Raw genomic sequence first — 16,985 nt, forward strand, 5'->3', positions numbered from 1 at the left:
TTTCATGCTTAGTGAAGTATAACTCTTCACTAAATCGATATCCACCCTATTAGAAATTGAAAATAAAATGCTCTTTTTTTTTAAAGATAAACATATGGTATTAGCTAGTATAATTTAAAGCAAATATCTATTAATTCCAATAAAAATAATAATTAATTTTTGTCTTCCTCTGCAACTATTAAATGTTCGAGAGTCACAAGCCGATGCCAGTCTGACTCTTACCCATTTCATTTCATCACACAGCCTTAAGCATGTTTGATTCATTGACTTCCTCACCGATCCAAAATTATTCAATAGCTGTGAAACTCCGTTAGTAATCAGGTATCACAGAACCTGGTTTTAAGGGTTTGATCAAGACTTGAAAGCTAAGTAAAAGTCAAGGAGAGAAGTGTCAAGTCTCTGTTCATCACTTTTTTGACCTTTTTTTTTTCTTTCCCTGGAGCTTCAATGGTTGGCAATAACGACGAAAGTTCCATCCTTCCCTGGGTTTTATATATAACACAAATTATTTTGCTTAGACTTCATTGGTTTAGCCTTTGAAAAATCTTGTAAATTTGAACTATTAAATGCTTCTGAAGTTCTGATGAATGGAATTAACTAACATGGATTCCTCACTCGTTCTCTCCTTTCTCCTTTTCATCTTCTTATTCCATTTCAGTTACAGGGTAACAGGTCAAAAGAGTTGCCAGACTTATACCTGCAGCGACAGTACCGGACCGGCGATTCGATTCCCTTTCAGAATAGAAGGGCTTCAGCAGGAGACTTGTGGATACCCAGGGTTCGACCTCAAGTGCAGTAAACAGAGTAATACGATTCTGGAGATTCCGTCTTCAGGAAGGTTTTGGTTACAAGAAATCGATTATACCAAACAGGAGATCGGCATCGTCGATCCAGATAACTGTCTTTGGAGAAAATTACGTTCTTTGAATCTCTCTGGTTCACCTTTCAAGGGATTTTACTACGAGAACTATTGGATGGTTAAGTGTTCGACGAAATTGACGATGGTTTCTGTTCCTCCGTCGAAGTTCATAGATTGTATGAGTAATTCGAGTTATAACGTTTGGGCTACGGCTTCAGAGGTGGATGCGTTGATGATGTTACCGATGGGTTGCGAGCTGATTGCGACGATGTCGGTTCCGGTTCCTTGGTCGGGATACTATGAGAACGGTGATCAAACCTCGTTTAATGGCCAGAGAGAAAACCTTGTGCTTAAATGGGATGAGCCCTATTGCGCTGATTGTGAGGCGAAGGGAGGGAGATGCGGGCGGTTGCAGAGCAACTCCAGTCTTGAAGTTGGATGTTTCGATGTTTCTCGAACTCGACACGGTGAGTCACTCACTACTCATTACTCACTTTCTATTTTTTTCTGAGTTAATCTTCTAATCTTTCATTAGTTTAAGGCTTTACTCTGCTAATCATTCAGCTTGTCTCTCTCAATCTCTCTTTTTCCCTTACAATAAGAGAAAGAGAACGCCACGTGCGCCCTGACAAGGGGTGTGCAATGACCGCCACACTCTCTTGGAACTACGAAAATGATCAGGGGTGTAGTGGTCATTTCACTCACCCTTGTGTCAAAACGTAGGGTGACATATCTGGTTTGATCGGGTGGCATTGTTTCTCCCTTAAAATAAGTTTTGTTTTGATAGACTTAAAATAATTACTACTAAATGACTATAATTGGATGAGCTAATTATTGATGATGAAGTCTATGATTTTGAAAAAGGGTATCGGATTGAGCGTATCAGCCGATATTTGTCATGTTCGATATTGATATCTATCTTGTATCGGTAAAATATTTTTAATTGGAGATAAATCTATCTAAAAAATGATTTTTAATCAAAATTGAGGGCTAAACCATTCGGTTTGGCATCGATACCAATCTAGATACCCTTCGTCAAAACCATAAAGGAAAGAAACAACGTCTCTAAAACCCCAACAAGGTTCCTCATCCAAGGGTGTCAATCAGGACGACTCTAAGGAGCGAGTTAATCCCAAAACTATCTCATTTCTTAAACGATTCAAAATTTGGGATCTGATTCTGTTTAATAATGGATTGGTCCGGTTTCAGTATCTTAATGGTTACATTTAAAGAAGTCTAATATTCTAAAGTATACAAATAATTGAATATATATAATTTTAAGCATATGAATAATCAAACGTCAACCTTTATTTTTTCTTAATAATTATGATATAATGCTTATAAGTTATAACTATTAAATACTAACAATGTGGGAATGTTTTCTCGCGTCATCTCACATCTTGATCATATGGGTCTCGCAGAGACATTCTCTTTCCCCCTTGACCATATGAGCCATCCAGTTGATAAAACCTTCTCATGCTGTGATTAATGTGGCATGGGAGATTTATATAAAAAAAATATTTTGTATAAATTAAGCCCCTCCCCTACACTGTCAGCAGGCATGGGTAACCCTCTCGCATCTAACAATTAGCTAGGCTAACCTTCTTGGAATTAAAGCTAATTGGATCTTGGTTTGGTAAGCAACAGGCTTAACCGCTTCCTCTAAATTACATTAATAGTTTGATTTAATTACAAGTTTAAAGTGCTGATTTGATTGGAATGGTTAAACTTGTCTGACATCGCTATTAAATCAAATTAGGCTAAAGTTAGCCATGTAATCCAAGATTCTAGCTTGCTTAATTTGGATTTCTATTTAGATTTTTTTGGCCAACCACTGTCATCACCTTAAGATTCTTTAAGAAAATAAAGGTCGCTAGCAGTTGCATATAACTTACCAAAAATATATAAAACAGATGTTCGTAACAGTGTTTTATTCTTTATTTTTAAGGTTTTGAGATATAAAGGGGTGGCACCTGTTGTACCAACTCACCTAAGTTGTTTTTTTCTAGGGTAAGGGATCTCTATGCCGCCAGGGTACCTTACGTTCTCTCACAGAGATTTTTATATTCATTTGATTAGAACCGAGTTGTTTTCATCTAATTGTATTTGACCGAGTGAAGAGATTCCATCTCTCTACTCTTCATCATGAGCAGAGTTTTAGTTCACGGTATACTGATCTGTATCGGACCAATACTAGATCAAAAAGTCATTTTTTTTTCACCAAAAATCTAAGGTTCATGTTAAATCACCGATACCGTATCGATCAAGTGTAGATATCGGGCAGCACGGCGGATACCAATATGGACTAGGCAATTCCTAAAGCCCTGATCATGATTGAAGAGAATCCATTGTCTTTACATTTGGGGAAAGCAAATTGAAGCTAGAAATGTTTAAGGCTGTGTTTGGTATGCATTCTTGCAATGAATTCTAGGTCAATTTTGCATTCTTGGATGATAAAAACAACTATTTATTTTTATCAGTCGAAATGCGAAATCGACTTAGAATGCATTCGAAGAATGCATACCCAACACTGCTGTAATGAAACATTCAAGATGAAAGAGTTCCATTCCAAGCTGCAATACTCAAACTCATTCTTGGAAGAAAGAGATGAAAAGCTGAAATTTTCTTTTGTTGTACTTTTGGGGGAAAACAGGATTACCAAGGAGTGTGAGCTATGCAGTGACCATAGGAGTTGGCATACCAGTACTCTTATGTGGGATTGGGCTTGCATGCTATGTTGGTGACAGGGTCAAGAGATACAGGAGACGCAATACTCATGTAGCAGAGGCTGGATCCTCCTCCATCATCAATTCCCAGCCCATCGTCATCGTCGTCGGCCTCGACAACACAACCATTGAATCTTATCCCAAAGTGGTACTCGGTGAGAGCTGCCGGCTACCCAAACCTAATGACAATACATGCTCCATCTGCTTGGCAGAGTACCAGCCCAAGGAGACACTCAGAACTATACCACAATGCCAACACTGTTTCCATGCTGACTGTATTGATGAATGGCTTAGAACCAACGCGACCTGTCCCCTGTGCCGGACTTCTCCAGCGCCACTGTCGTCTGCCCATTCACCTCCATAATCTATCTTCTTCACTACCTTTCTTTAGATCATAATCTGTAATTCTTTTCTGCCATTTTCTATTTTTATCAATTTTGTGAAACAGTGCTTCACAGTGTTTGTATATAATTTTGAGAGCAATATACAAGTCTCAGGTCAGTTGGTTATATTAGAAAATTGCTTAGGATTTTTTCTCAGATTAACATCAATATTAGTGTTTGGATTTGATTATGGAAGTTACTTATTCACTATTGTTATGGAAGTTTTCTCTTAGTTGATGGAAAGGATCCAATTGTTGCCACGTTGCAAATCTTTGCGGATATCTCATCTCTATGTTCATGGATGACCTAATGATCTTTGTAAAGATAATTCGTAAATTCCTTTTAGTTGGAAGCATGGTTTTACGCACGGTATTGGATCGGATATCAGTCACCTGTTAAAATTGATACAATACCAATACGGTATCAAAACCGTTACATATCATCCGTATCAGGCAATATAATACCAATACCTCAAACCATGGCTGGGAGCCATAGATTAATTTACTATTTATTTGGGTTGCATATTAGAGTTTCCTATATGATCCATTTGTCTATCTCATCTAGATTTTATTCATAAGTTCAATTTAAAGAAAACCCTTGCCTACTTGTCAACTCATCTGGGCACCGACGTGGCGGGTCGCTTACAGTTACAGGGGACGCCCTAGCTAACCCTGCTCAATATAAAAATGCCAAATATACCATACGAATTTTACAAATTAATTTGACAGAATGCAAACTAATTATCATTTGATTGCTACAATTCTTTCAAACAGGTACATATCCAAAAGCCAACGTAACTTTTAGGATTGTTCAGACACCCAAGGTTGATACATGTTATGCAGACTTCATTGATTTCAGAAGGTAAAAATTTCTTACATAATAGAACAAGTTAAGATTAAACATACAGAATAAGCTCATTTCTTGGCAAGAATTAAGCATACAGAATAAGCTCATTTTTTGGCAAGAAGTTTCTTGGGAAGCATCTCTACAGGTGTTGTTTTGAGCAGGAAAAGCCTAGCAGCACGCTCCTGCAAAGTACCCCCACATTTCAATCCATGTTTTTGCAACTCCATCTTTAACCTCTCCATGCCAAGAACCTAATGAGAATAGCATTTATATTAGTAGAGACGAAGGAACAATAATAACAGACAGCAACAACAACGGGAAAACTATATTACAGCAATTACACAAATAACTAGTGCAGCAATTGCCTAAATGAACTAATAAACAGTCATCTTCAATCGTTTCACTATGTATGAACTAGTGTATAGCTCACTGTCCATTTGCCATGGCTTCTTGGTGAAACCCACTGTTTGTAAATATGTCATATCCACCACATAATTAGAAAATATGTTCCTTAAATTATGTGCAGGAAGGAAATTTCCATTTCTTCCCATATGTAGCACTGTAACATCACCCTCATATATGCCCCCTACCAACAAGTATGATATATATAATTATCATCATTGCAGTAACAGAATCTGTGATTATTCTTGTTTTTGTCTGTAACTGTTATTTTAGGATAGTGAGGTGTCAACTGTTTGTGACACTCCTCATTAACAAATTATCATAACCATCCATTCTCAGATATTTCTTTTAATCTTGACTGCTATTTTGCAATCTTGAAAACGTTCTCCTCATCATCCGGCGCTTTCATTGGAAAGACCTCAACAGTACTGTACATCTCCTCAAGGGTATTGTACCTCTCTCTCTCTAAAGTTCCCAATCATGGAATTTGAAAGCTCTTATCTGAATCTCTAGGTTAGAGATGATGAAGTTCCACAGCTAAACGCAGTGGCTCTGGTGACCAGGAAACTGCACGAGTGTTGAAGCTATATCCGCTTTGGTCGTCCTTGCTGAGCACATCTGATGCAGTTGCATTAGACATTAAACCCGTATGGAAGCCTTTATGCAAGCTTGGGAGGCCCATGAGGTGCTAGTGCCGATCCAACGGGCTGAAATTGACCTTTAGGTAAATACATTATAGGTTGGGCCTTTAATTTTTGGGGTTTCATACATGGGATTAGTAGTTAAGGATGCTAGATTAGGATACCTAATAGTGTGGTAAAGTTCAATTTTGAATTTATTTAGGACAAATAAGGAATGATCATATTAGAGCTGATTTGGGAGTAGCTACGATACATGATAAGCTACGAGAAAGTCATTTGAGGTGTTATGGTCATGTTGATGCAGATTCATCATCGATATGGGCTTATTTCATTAGAAATAAGTCTAGGGTTGGGATATATATATGTTGGGCCTTTGATCCCAAGGGTTTTTTATGTAATAGGCCACTTTTATGGGCCTCAAGTTGGGGTACATGAGTAGCATACGGGATTAGCCCTATACTTAGTTTATTTTCATGTTTTTAATATTTTAAATTGAACCGGTCCAAAGCTAGTTTGAACCAGTGGTTCAATTTAAGTGATTTTATTAGTTTTTCTTTTAATTGTTTAGTTGGGGTGGATTAGGACTCTATTTTGAGTCTATTTCAGTTTCCTAGTCAGTTTAAGTTAGCTAATGGGTTAAGGATTGGGTTAGGCCTTTCTTTTTTAGTATCTAAGTTTATTTTTGAGTCTTCTATATAAGTTTGTAAGGGAGGCCAGCATGGAACACGAATTTGATTAATAAAAACTCAGCTTTATACTTGCTGCCTTTGTTGCTACCTTTGCTCCATCGTGAGTGTGCCTTGTGAGTAATATCTAGGTGAAGGGATTGGTGGGATCTCCAATCGACTCCTTACATCATGAAGATCGGGAAGTCTGCTACTTATCTCCTTGCATCTTGTAGATCGGGAGACCCCATTGTATTTTCAAAGCTGCTGCCATTAAAGATCTCTTCAAATCCAGTAAGTTTGAATCTCAACTTTGTTTAAACCGTCTTCTTCTCACTCCTATCCTAACTAGGATTCCTCCATAACTTCAAATCTGTCCATTAGTTTCAAACCAAACTTTCAGCATACATCCCTTACATCATTATTGACACTCGATCCAAGTTTCATCAAACCCCCACCACCCTAAACCCTAGAATCCCCTACTCCCACCTCCATTAGGAATTGTCTCCAATAACCTTATCTTGCTGTCCAACTCATCTACCTACTTCCATTCACTCAAACATCATAAAAACTACACCATTAGACTTCCCTACACCTGCCTATCATTACCATATAAGAAAACCCTAACCTAAACCTAACTTAACCCTAATTTTGACCTAAAATTCAATTCTGACCCAAATTGCAGAGTTTCAAAACTCATCCAAACCCTAACCTTTTTATACCATAATAGCCCTCTAGACCTGCCCATTAATACCCTATAAACCTCTTTCCCAATATCTAACCCTGATCCTAGTTTTGCCCTAAATTACTAGACCCTAACCCAATCGGCCAGCCTTTGTGTGTGACCCCATTACCCTGGTTCCTAGTGGGATTACTCCTATCTAAGACTACGTTACATGTTCAACGGAGAAACCAGAAAGTCCCTCTTAAATTTTCCATTTTAATTCAACAATAGTTTTAATCCTTCCCACCAGAATTCCTAGAAACATATGCCTGTTGTCCCCATAATACTCATAATTCAACAATCCTAACCCTTCTTACCAGCAACAGATCACAACCTACAGTCATTTTCCCTCCTCTCTCCACCCACCAACCCCTTAGTAGCTTCAGTTGTGCTATCAACCCTGCATTATGATGTAAACGTACAGGGAGGACAAAGCCAACATCTTTTTAATTGTTGGGTTTAAATTCAGATTGATAACATTCAGTTGTCATTTAGAAAAGAAGTTTTCATCTGTACATATTTCAAGAAATACAACCCTGTAATAGAATTATGACTTGGCATGAAGTATTAATAAAGTACCAAAGAGTAACATCCTGATAACATAAGCCAACCCAACAGAAACAAAACACATATGTATCAAGGGTAAAAGTACCTCCATCTCTGCTGCCGAGTTGAATTCCTTGAAATTCAATGGCTTCTCCATATCTGAAATGCTTGCATCATCAACCACCATTTCATGATTTTCTGATTTTAGCTCAACAGAATCACATAGTTCGGCAGCAAGTGCTCCGCCTTCAGAACCTTTCCCCTCTCCCATACCGGTTATGCTTGTAGCCTGACCAACTTCTTCACGATTGTCAGTATCCGGTTCAAGAGAATCAGTCCCTTCAGCATGAACACCTTCACTTCCAGAAACTGCCACCTCCAAATCAGATATATCAGGGCGTGGAACAATTGTCTCCTTGGAAATCCCAAATTCGAGCTCAACAAAAACCTCTTCTTCAGGATGAATTGCTTCACTTCCGGGAGCTTCACCTAGTTCAAAACCCTTTCTATCGGCGGCAACGTCATTTTCTTCCTCCAAGTTGCTTTCTGTATAATCCCCACCAGAGGACTCCCCTTCTGGTTGTCCATCAGAAACCGAATCCGAACTTGAATTCCCATCCCCTTCCTTACTGCGTCCTGAGGAATTTCCATCATTCAAAATAACGGATTTTTCATCATCGTCATCTTCACTTTCAGCCTCATTCTCCTCATCGCTATCGCTCTCATCAAACGTTCGCTTACCCATCCTACAAGAATTAACCATCAAAACCAGAACAAAATGAACTCCCAGGGACCCAAAAAACAGGGGAGAGGGAAGGAGGTGTTAACCTAAAATCTTACCATATCTTTACCCGCTTCGACTCGGGCCCGTTATCAGTGGTGATCTTACGCTTCGAGCTCTCGTGAAAACTGAAGGCCTGCCTCACTGCTGCTTCAACCTCTTCCCTGCACTTGGCCGAATCTTCCCTGTACTTCTCGATATACTTCTCGGATTCACCCGACCCCGACTTCTTAGCCGCTTTGGCCTGCTTCTTAAGGAAGTCCTCAGCAATCTTCTCCAATTTCCGTTCCTCAGCCTCGGCTTTCCACTCTTCCAATTTCTTCTCCGCATTAACGTGCCGAAGCCTTCGACCGCTCATATCCCTGCACGCATCAAAGTTATTGGTCTTCTTTTGACCGGCTTTTGTGGCAGCGCCTCGGAGGAGAGACCCAAACCCTCCTTTCCCCCCAATAAGACGCAGCAAGAGATGAACAGAGGGGAAAAAACCATCTTCAGAAGCTACAATTAGGGTTTCTTCCCTTATATTTCGACAACCGGTGCACAATCGTTGATGCTGCGGAGGGATACTGGTTAGGTCGTAGAGATGAGCCTTTAGGGTTTCGCCTGAGATTGTGGGGAGTGGAAATTTTAGGTCTACAGATTTTCCATCCAAGAGACTGACAAATAGCTGGAAGACCGCCATCGAGCGCTCAAGGAAAGTCGATCGGGGACTAGGAATGGGTGGTGACCTTGTGGGTGAACTGTGAAGGTGAAATACCGTTTGACCTTGTTATTGATACGAAGAGAAAACTACCCGGTATATATATATAGAAGTAGGAACTGGCCGTTCCTGAGGACCAACTGGTCAGACCGGTCTCAACTCTCGAGTGTGAAGATTTAACATGTGTCAGTTTATAAACGATCTGATTTGCTACTGGATGGGTTCCAGTAAGATCAGACGTTCGTAAGATGTTTGTTTGGGTGCAACTTGAACCGTATTTCCCCGATCCAACCTGGTTCAACCCAATGTCTGTTGGAGTTTAACTGGGTTTTCCTATAAATGGGCTGGTTTTCTTATGGTTGGAGCATAATTGTGGGTTCGGTTTTGAAACAGGCTAACAGCCTCACCTTACCTGCAAACTCTCTCTCTCTCTTGCAAGTCACAAGCAATCGCGCTTGCGGAGACCGGAAAGGCTTGAAAGTGGAGAAGGAGATGAAGGATGATCTATCTGATAAGGACAGGAGCTTCCATGTCGATCAGTATCTCCCGAGATGGATCTGTCAGAACTGTCGTCACACTCTCTGCGTCGTAGGCGTCGATTGATATGATGACAAGTTCTTCAATGACTCTTCTCGTTCTGGCTGGGCTTTCTTCTGTCGTGTTGCTTTGCTTTACTTCCTAGTTGATTACAATCATCCTGTGCTTCTCACAAATGCTGAATTAATTGTTGCCTTTTTTGAATATTTGAGTTCAAATTTGTTTCAGACATTTCTTGTTGAGCATACCCACTTTCGCTTATGGAAATGATACATAAAAATGAAATTTCACTAATGTGTAAATATTGTTTCATTTGGAGACCTCTTCGATAAGCAGATGGGATTTTTAAAACGGTTAACTTGATTATAGTTTAGGCTCCCTGAGTACCTGCGATTTTTGAATTCTTTTATGGGTAATTTGAATCGAATTGTCTGGCTGTGATTTTTTTTTTTTAATTCAACTGGTTTACACAACGCCTTTTCTCCTGGAATTTTTACAGGAACTGTCTGAGCTGGCTTCTTATCAAGTGTTTCTGGTTCTTCTTAACTTAATGGAGATAAGGAAGGACATATTGTGATGTATGTTTAAACTATCTATACAAGATAATCAATTATAAGCAATCATTTAAAATTTACTCTTCTTATTCAGCACATCAGAAAACATATAAGCAGCTTTCTATCATTCTCGGGTCTGGACCTGATTGATGAATCCTTTCCCCATAGCCTCTTTTGATCCCTTTTTGAATTCATACCTTGCAATGCAGCCATTGATGAACTATTAAAAGGAATCTATCAATCTGCAACTTTAATACGTGCCTGGGGACATTATGGCATTGGATGTCTCTTTTCCTCTCTTAGTTCACTACATTTGGGACAAACATTTGCAGGGATGCAGGGATTCTCAGTCCATGGGATGCCAGGGATGGGGAGTGTGTTCGGTTTGACTCCGATGAATGTGCTTCCAAAGCAAAGAACTCAGGCACAAGGGGTACCTCCTCGGCCCTGCAGTAGCTCCAACCAGCCTGATACAAGCCAGAATGGGAGGACAATGGAAGAATCATTTGTGGTGTTACCTCCTGCTGCTGCTTCCATTTACAAGTGTGGATCCACATCCGATGGAATAATACCACCCCATTATGGAATATCCAGTAGCCCCTTGCAGCCAAACAATCCTGGTTTTCACTCAAGCATAACTGTCCTGAAGCACGCATTTGAAATTGCCTCCACCCAGACACAGGTATATTTAACCAATTTGCACACACTCCCATTGGCATGCTTTGTTGATCTTTCAATCTTGGAAGTTAGATTTTTCTTTATGGTAATTGCAAGCAAACTTAAATTTCAGATCTCTCTCTCTCTCTCTCTCTCTCTCTCTCTCTCTCTCTCTGTGATTGTGTGTGCATAGGTTGAACAACCTTTATGCCTGGATTGTATGCAAGTGCTATCTGATAAACTTGACAAAGAGGTGGAAGATGTGAACAGGGATATCAAAGTGTATGAAGCATGTCTTCAACACCTTGAGGAGGCATGTGATGTTCTTAGTGAGGCTGATTTTCTCTGAGAGAGGTTGAAGGTTCTTATTTGACTTCCCATGCTTGGATTTAAATTCGTTTGGAATGAAATCATTGTTTTGTTCATTCATTTGGAAGATTGATAAATCCCTTATGGTGTCAAATATCATTGTTTGGATCGTATATGGTACCAACATCACTTCATAACCTTTTGGGTGAAACAAGTTGATTGGTATAGAAAGATATGCATGCCCAGGCAATGGGGGGGGGGGGGGGGGTTTCAGTATAAATGGTTATGGGTTCCAGTCCAACTTCAGAAAATAACCTTTTGTGAGGAACATTGTATTGGATGACACTCTTCTGAAATGTGACTAACCCTATAAGATTGGGTCGGATTAAAAGTGGCAATTGATGATGGGCTCTCACAGGTTGTCTTTCACTTTGATTGTCAAGTTATTGTGATCCTTCTATCCCTCCCCCAATTAAAGTCTCCACCATTATGATGGATATTAGACTTCTATTACCATGCTTCGAGTCTATCTCTTTCTCTTTTCTAGGTACAGATGACAATACTTGTGCCCATGCTATTTCTAAGTGGGCTTTGTGCTACCCTTATCTGGGTTTTTGGAAGTCTTCCTTTCCGGTGGTCCTACTTGGAATTGTACTTTCCCTTTTGCCTTCTGGGCAGGCGGGGTTTTTCATGCCCAAAAAAAAATAAAAATTGGGAGACATCTGTCTGCCAAACAGGGAATTTCCATGAGACTAAGACGAAAAACGAGTAAAATTCTACTATATACACCATGAAGCTAAATTTGAATCTCAATATTTATTAAGTTTGAGTTGCAAAACTATTTTCTCTAATATTCATGTTTATAACATGTTTACCAAGTAGTATGAACTGAAAAAGACGTTGGTGCAATTTCTACATTTGAATATCGAATATATTGTTTAGTTAACTCTCATTACTGTTTAAGGTTGAAGAAGAAGAGCGAAGACTTGAAGTAGCAATTGAACAAACTGAGAAATAGTGTACAGAGGTAAATTCTGAGCTGAAAGAACTACAATTGAAATCCAAGCGCTTTACAGAATTGGAGGAACGGTAAGTTTGAAGCCTTCTAGTCATTGATAGTACTTTGAATATAAGAAATGGTTCAGTTAACTAATTGCACAAATTTGCGTTTTTGGATTCTCTTGATTTGGCAAAATGCTATGTATGATTTTATTTCCTCACACAAAATTCTTGATTCTTCAGTGGTCCAATTTGTTGCTTTGGATGTGTCTCAGATATTGGCATGAGTTCAACAATTTTCAGTTTCAGTTAACTTCACATCAGGTATGTTGAAAGCATAGCATGCTAACTCAACTTGACTCCCAAGCATCAGGAGTCGAGTCAATATGTCAACTTCAAATGCGTGAGACTTGGCCAAGTCAATCCTATGACTCGCGCTGAGTTCTCAATGCTTCCACCAATTTCACAAAAATGCTAATTTGTAGGAGTCTAATCCATCATGTCGAGGAACTCAAGTGATCTGGCAATCATTATGCCAACTCAATTTTTTGGTTAATTATGAAAAAACTAGTATTTAACCACAAAAGTGTTTAAATTCACCAAAAAAATGCATGTGACATAATTCGTAATTGTGAAGTCATGAGTCATATATTGTCATTTGTCACCACCAGAAGATGACCGTCAATAGGCACAAGAAAGGGTATCTCTAGGAATCCTATCCTAAATAGGGTGCTACCAACAATTGTACTAATCTACATATGTCTCTCGCCCAGAGATTTTGTTTGCTGTGGGAGTGATTAGCCCCAATTTTTTGCAGTGGACATCCCTTCAGCAAAGACACTGAGTACACCTTTCGACATATCAATATGCTTAAAAAACTTTAAAACAAGAAACCAAACCATACCACTACGACATAAACAGTTCTAGTTGTTGATCTCCAACAATAATATATGTAGAGAACCTAGGACCTGTAACTAGTAACTCTAGAGAGAAGAAAAGAGAGAAGAGAAGATGGAAATTGTAAAATACTTGAATTAATTAATTGATAGGTAAGCCCCTCTATTTATAATAGAGGGGAAATTACAAATAGACTAAACTAGGTGATGTGGGACTAAAACCCACATTGCCGACTGTACCTAATAACATAATAAATAAACTAACCCCAAAAGGACCAGAATACCCCCACGGTATTCTGGATTACATATTCCAACACTCCCCCTCGAGCTGGATTATACAAATAAGTAAAGAAAGAAGATCCAACTTGAACTAAAGAAAAAAGAACTCCAAATAATGCTAACACTCCCCCTTAAGTTGGCGCATATACGGTACTAATGCCCAACTTGAACAAAATGGGAAAAAACTAAGTTGCAGCAGAATCCAGCTTGACATATGAATGCAGCTCTCAAATAAACCTTCAAGAACTTGAAAAAATAGATCTTCAAAACTTGGACAGACATGATCAACAAACCGGGACTGAAATGTCTTCCAAACAAAGCAGCTTTCAATGATCTTCAGTAGCTATCCAGTGATGAATCTCCGATTGTCATAGTGACTTAGCATCTTGAAGTGAAATAACTAGAGCAAAGAAGCAAAAAAACAAACTAAATCAGGCAAAGTGGAAAAAATACTGTATCAACCCAACTGAAAGTCTTCAAATAGGCAACAACCAAATATCTTCAATACTCTTCAATACTTCAATCTCCCCTTTACGGCAAACTTAACCCAATAACGAAGGATACCCAATGGCAATGGTGGAGAAAACTGATCTTCTATGTTTTGCACCAATGTTCCTGCAAGTTCTGTGTTCTGCAATGTCTGCAAGTGTATTGTACATAATCCCCCCCTCACGTGTAGTACACGTGGACATAATAGAGATGATGTAAGAAATAGGGCAAAAACGTAATATTTCAAAATTTTCCAAAGGTGCTATGAGTAAATAAAAATGAAGGAATGGCAAAATTATAATTTACCAGAAGTTTCCAAAGGTGTTACGGGTAATACCAAATGTATGGGATATGAAGGGAATTAGAATTATTGAAAAAAAACGGTGTTGGAAAAAAAGGATGGCATGGCTGTAATTTGATGGAAATCCACTTTTAAATACAATCCAAGCCAAAGGGTAAACTGGTAATAAATCAGAATTTTCAAAGGTCAATTGGGTAGTCAAATAGGGGAATGTATGAAAAAATAATGGCAGTTCCGTAAATAACCAGAATTATGCAAGGGGCCCTTGATAAATAAGAAAGTAATGGATCATGTAGGGAATTAGATTTATTGGTTTGGGAATGACAGAATTGCAAATAACACAAAGTTGAAAAAGGAATGGCATTCTGGTAAATATGGTGAACAGTATAGAATTCCTTTGAAAGAAACAAAGAAGACCGTAGGATGTAGGAGTAAATAATTTCAAAAAATAAGGGCAAAGCTGGAAACTCAAATAAGGTAATGATGGCACATGATGACATGAAAATTTGGAGAATGGCTTAAGTGAAATAAAGAGAGAAAGGAGGGGTAATATATGAAACCAGAATAAAAGAAAAGAAAGCCACTTACGTTAGGAAGGTTGTCTTCAACCTTCAGTCACGAACAAACACCTAGTGGAAAGAAGAAACTCAGATCAAGAGAAAATCCACGATGATCTTTGTTTGGCCTAAAATTTCATGGTAGAGTCGCACTCCCGTGCCCTATTAAACCCAGGTGGTAGTTCCTACAAACAAGAAGCTCCACTCAAATATTTAGAGCCCCGAAATCAGATCTCGCGGTAAAACAGGGAAGCAGGTCAACTGCTTTCGACTTAATCTTCAAAACAGAGGTTGGTTTGGGAGATGAAACCCTGGATTAGGATCGCCTATGTGGGGTATTGCCTCATTAGGATCTCAGGCCAAAACCAAAGAGCAGCAACAGCAATAATTGAAGAACCGATGAACCATCCAAAATCAAACAAAAGGGTTTCAACAATAGAAAAGCTCCAACATTAATCGACTACAGCGTGAACCAGCCAGAAACCAAATTCGAAAAAAAGGAGGCGATAACCAGAGGCGGAAATATTGTCTTCAACCTTTGAACTCAACGAAACACCATCAAGCAGAAAAAAATCATCAAAAGTCCAAAAAGGAGAGCATGATTGACTATAGATCGATCAGCAAAAGTTCTTTGATCAAACCAGAAAAAAACTTGGTTCGATCAGCAGAAATTAATAGCAGCCGAGGTATAGAAGCAAATCAGAGGCAGCGAGACTATGTCTCTCAAACAGAGGCAGCATACGATCGAGAAAAACCCTCTTTCAATCACCAACATAAAAAACCCATACGAAACCCTAGTTCTTTTTTTTATGAACTAGGGTTTCTCCATAAATCGGAGAACCTTGAAACGACTCTCAAACCGGCAATCTTGGAGAGAATCAGTCACTGGTTGTCTAGCTTTGATACCATGTAGAGAACCTAGGACCTGTAACTAGTAACTCTAGAGAGAAGAAAAGAGAGAAGAGAAGATGGAAATTGTAAAATAATTGAATTAATTAATTGATAGGTAAGCCCCTCTATTTATAATAGAGGGGAAATTACAAATAGACTAAACTAGGCGATGTGAGACTAAAACCCACATTGCCGACTGTACCTAATAACATAATAAATAAACTAACCCCAAAAGGACCAGAATACCCCCACGGTATTCTGGATTACATATTCCAACAATATATAATATTATTATTATTATCTTTACTACTTAAATAAATAAAACCCCTTATTTAAATGACTCCTCGCAGTGGTAGGAGCCTCGTGCACTGGTACGCCCTCTTTTTTTAAATGACTCCCCGAGCCGAGTCTTTGACTCCCCATTCGACTCAACTCATGAAGGTCCTGAGTCAAGTTAAAAATTCAAGTCAGTAAGCTATGGTAGAAGTAGTTTTTTGTCTTGTTGTCACTTCTCATCTTCATCATCACAAAATTTTGTTATCTTAAAAGAGAAACTATAGGCAAACAGCACACCAAAAGAAAGGAAGTAATGGTGGCGAAAGAAATACTTCCCTAGGGCAATATGTAGAATAACTCCTTCCATTCATGCATTTGAGTTCCTCGCGAATTAATTCTAATTTGAATGCATAGTGCTCACACTCTTGGTAGGAATACAATTTCCCTTTCTAGTCCAGTGAAATAAGCATCATTGGTAGCCACTGTTTGATGTGATAGTGGAATTTATCCTTCTTATTAAATATTTACTCAGAATATTCCATTTCTCTTAGTTTTTCTTTTACTTCTCTATCATGCAAATGTTTACTCTTAAGATTTTTCAATTGACAGGAGGACAGAGATTCCATTTTGGCTAAGATTGAAATCTCACTAGCAAATTTGGAATTGTTAAAGCACACCAATGTGCTCAATGATGCATTCCCTGTTGTAATAAATCGATCAGAAGAGGGACAAAATCCCAAAAGCCAGGATCTCCATAGAGCGTTTAAGAACACAATCTAATAAATAATAGAAAATAGGGATAGAACCACTGACCTTGTTTCGCATCCATAGTGATGATGATTGCAGCGGACAATAAAGAATAAAGATCTAGGTGCTTCCCCTCTATTCCCAAAGTAACTGGCCTGATGAGAATACCGAATGCGCAGGGACGACGAACACTGAATATCTCCCTCTCTTTCTAGAATGC

At 38.8% G+C, this 16,985-nt stretch overlaps 2 protein-coding genes and 1 long non-coding RNA gene across 4 annotated transcripts; 2 read left to right on the forward strand and 1 right to left on the reverse strand.

The window, feature by feature from the left end:
* Positions 1-602: 602 nt before the first annotated feature.
* LOC122666067 (putative RING-H2 finger protein ATL21A) lies at positions 603-3,963 on the forward strand. The gene is made up of 2 exons (XM_043862177.1): positions 603-1,326; positions 3,489-3,963. Exons 1-2 carry the CDS (start codon positions 603-605, stop codon positions 3,947-3,949), a joined length of 1,185 nt encoding a protein of 394 aa, XP_043718112.1. The 3' UTR covers positions 3,950-3,963.
* A 687-nt stretch (positions 3,964-4,650) lies between these two features.
* Positions 4,651-9,273, reverse strand: LOC122664168 (replication stress response regulator SDE2). Of its 2 annotated transcripts, XM_043859878.1 has the most exons (4): positions 8,633-9,273; positions 7,899-8,538; positions 4,936-5,065; positions 4,651-4,899 (listed from the first exon to the last, which is right to left on the reverse strand). In XM_043859878.1, the coding sequence occupies exons 1-4, from the start codon at positions 9,253-9,255 to the stop codon at positions 4,883-4,885; spliced, it is 1,410 nt and encodes a 469-aa protein (XP_043715813.1). In that variant the 5' UTR covers positions 9,256-9,273; the 3' UTR covers positions 4,651-4,882. The 2 variants fall into 2 exon arrangements, with proteins under 2 accessions (XP_043715813.1, XP_043715812.1); XM_043859877.1 differs by having other exon boundaries at positions 4,825-5,065.
* Positions 9,274-12,206: 2,933 nt separating this feature from the next.
* On the forward strand, positions 12,207-16,691 carry LOC122664171. Its single transcript, XR_006333303.1, has 3 exons — positions 12,207-12,419; positions 12,605-12,653; positions 16,628-16,691. It is a non-coding gene; the product is annotated as an uncharacterized LOC122664171 (long non-coding RNA).
* The last annotated feature ends 294 nt before the right edge of the window (positions 16,692-16,985 follow it).

This window comes from Telopea speciosissima, chromosome 6, assembly GCF_018873765.1.
Source record: "Telopea speciosissima isolate NSW1024214 ecotype Mountain lineage chromosome 6, Tspe_v1, whole genome shotgun sequence".
Classification (NCBI taxonomy): Eukaryota; Viridiplantae; Streptophyta; class Magnoliopsida; order Proteales; family Proteaceae; genus Telopea; species Telopea speciosissima.

What these genes read in the sequence shown, in the direction of transcription:
- LOC122666067 (XM_043862177.1), top strand. Translation starts at nt 603, where the DNA reads ATGGATTCCTCACTCGTTCTCTCCTTTCTCCTTTTCATCTTCTTATTC. An exon ending in TGTTTCTCGAACTCGACACG is followed by an intron (nt 1,327 to 3,488) that starts GTGAGTCACTCA and finishes GAAATTTTCTTT; the next exon opens with TGTTGTACTTTTGGGGGAAA.
- LOC122664168 (XM_043859878.1), bottom strand. Translation starts at nt 9,255, where the DNA reads ATGGCGGTCTTCCAGCTATTTGTCAGTCTCTTGGATGGAAAATCTGTA. An exon ending in TCGAAGCGGGTAAAGATATG is followed by an intron (nt 8,539 to 8,632) that starts GTAAGATTTTAG and finishes TAATTCTTGTAG; the next exon opens with GATGGGTAAGCGAACGTTTG. An exon ending in ACTCGGCAGCAGAGATGGAG is followed by an intron (nt 5,066 to 7,898) that starts GTACTTTTACCC and finishes TATTCTCATTAG; the next exon opens with GTTCTTGGCATGGAGAGGTT.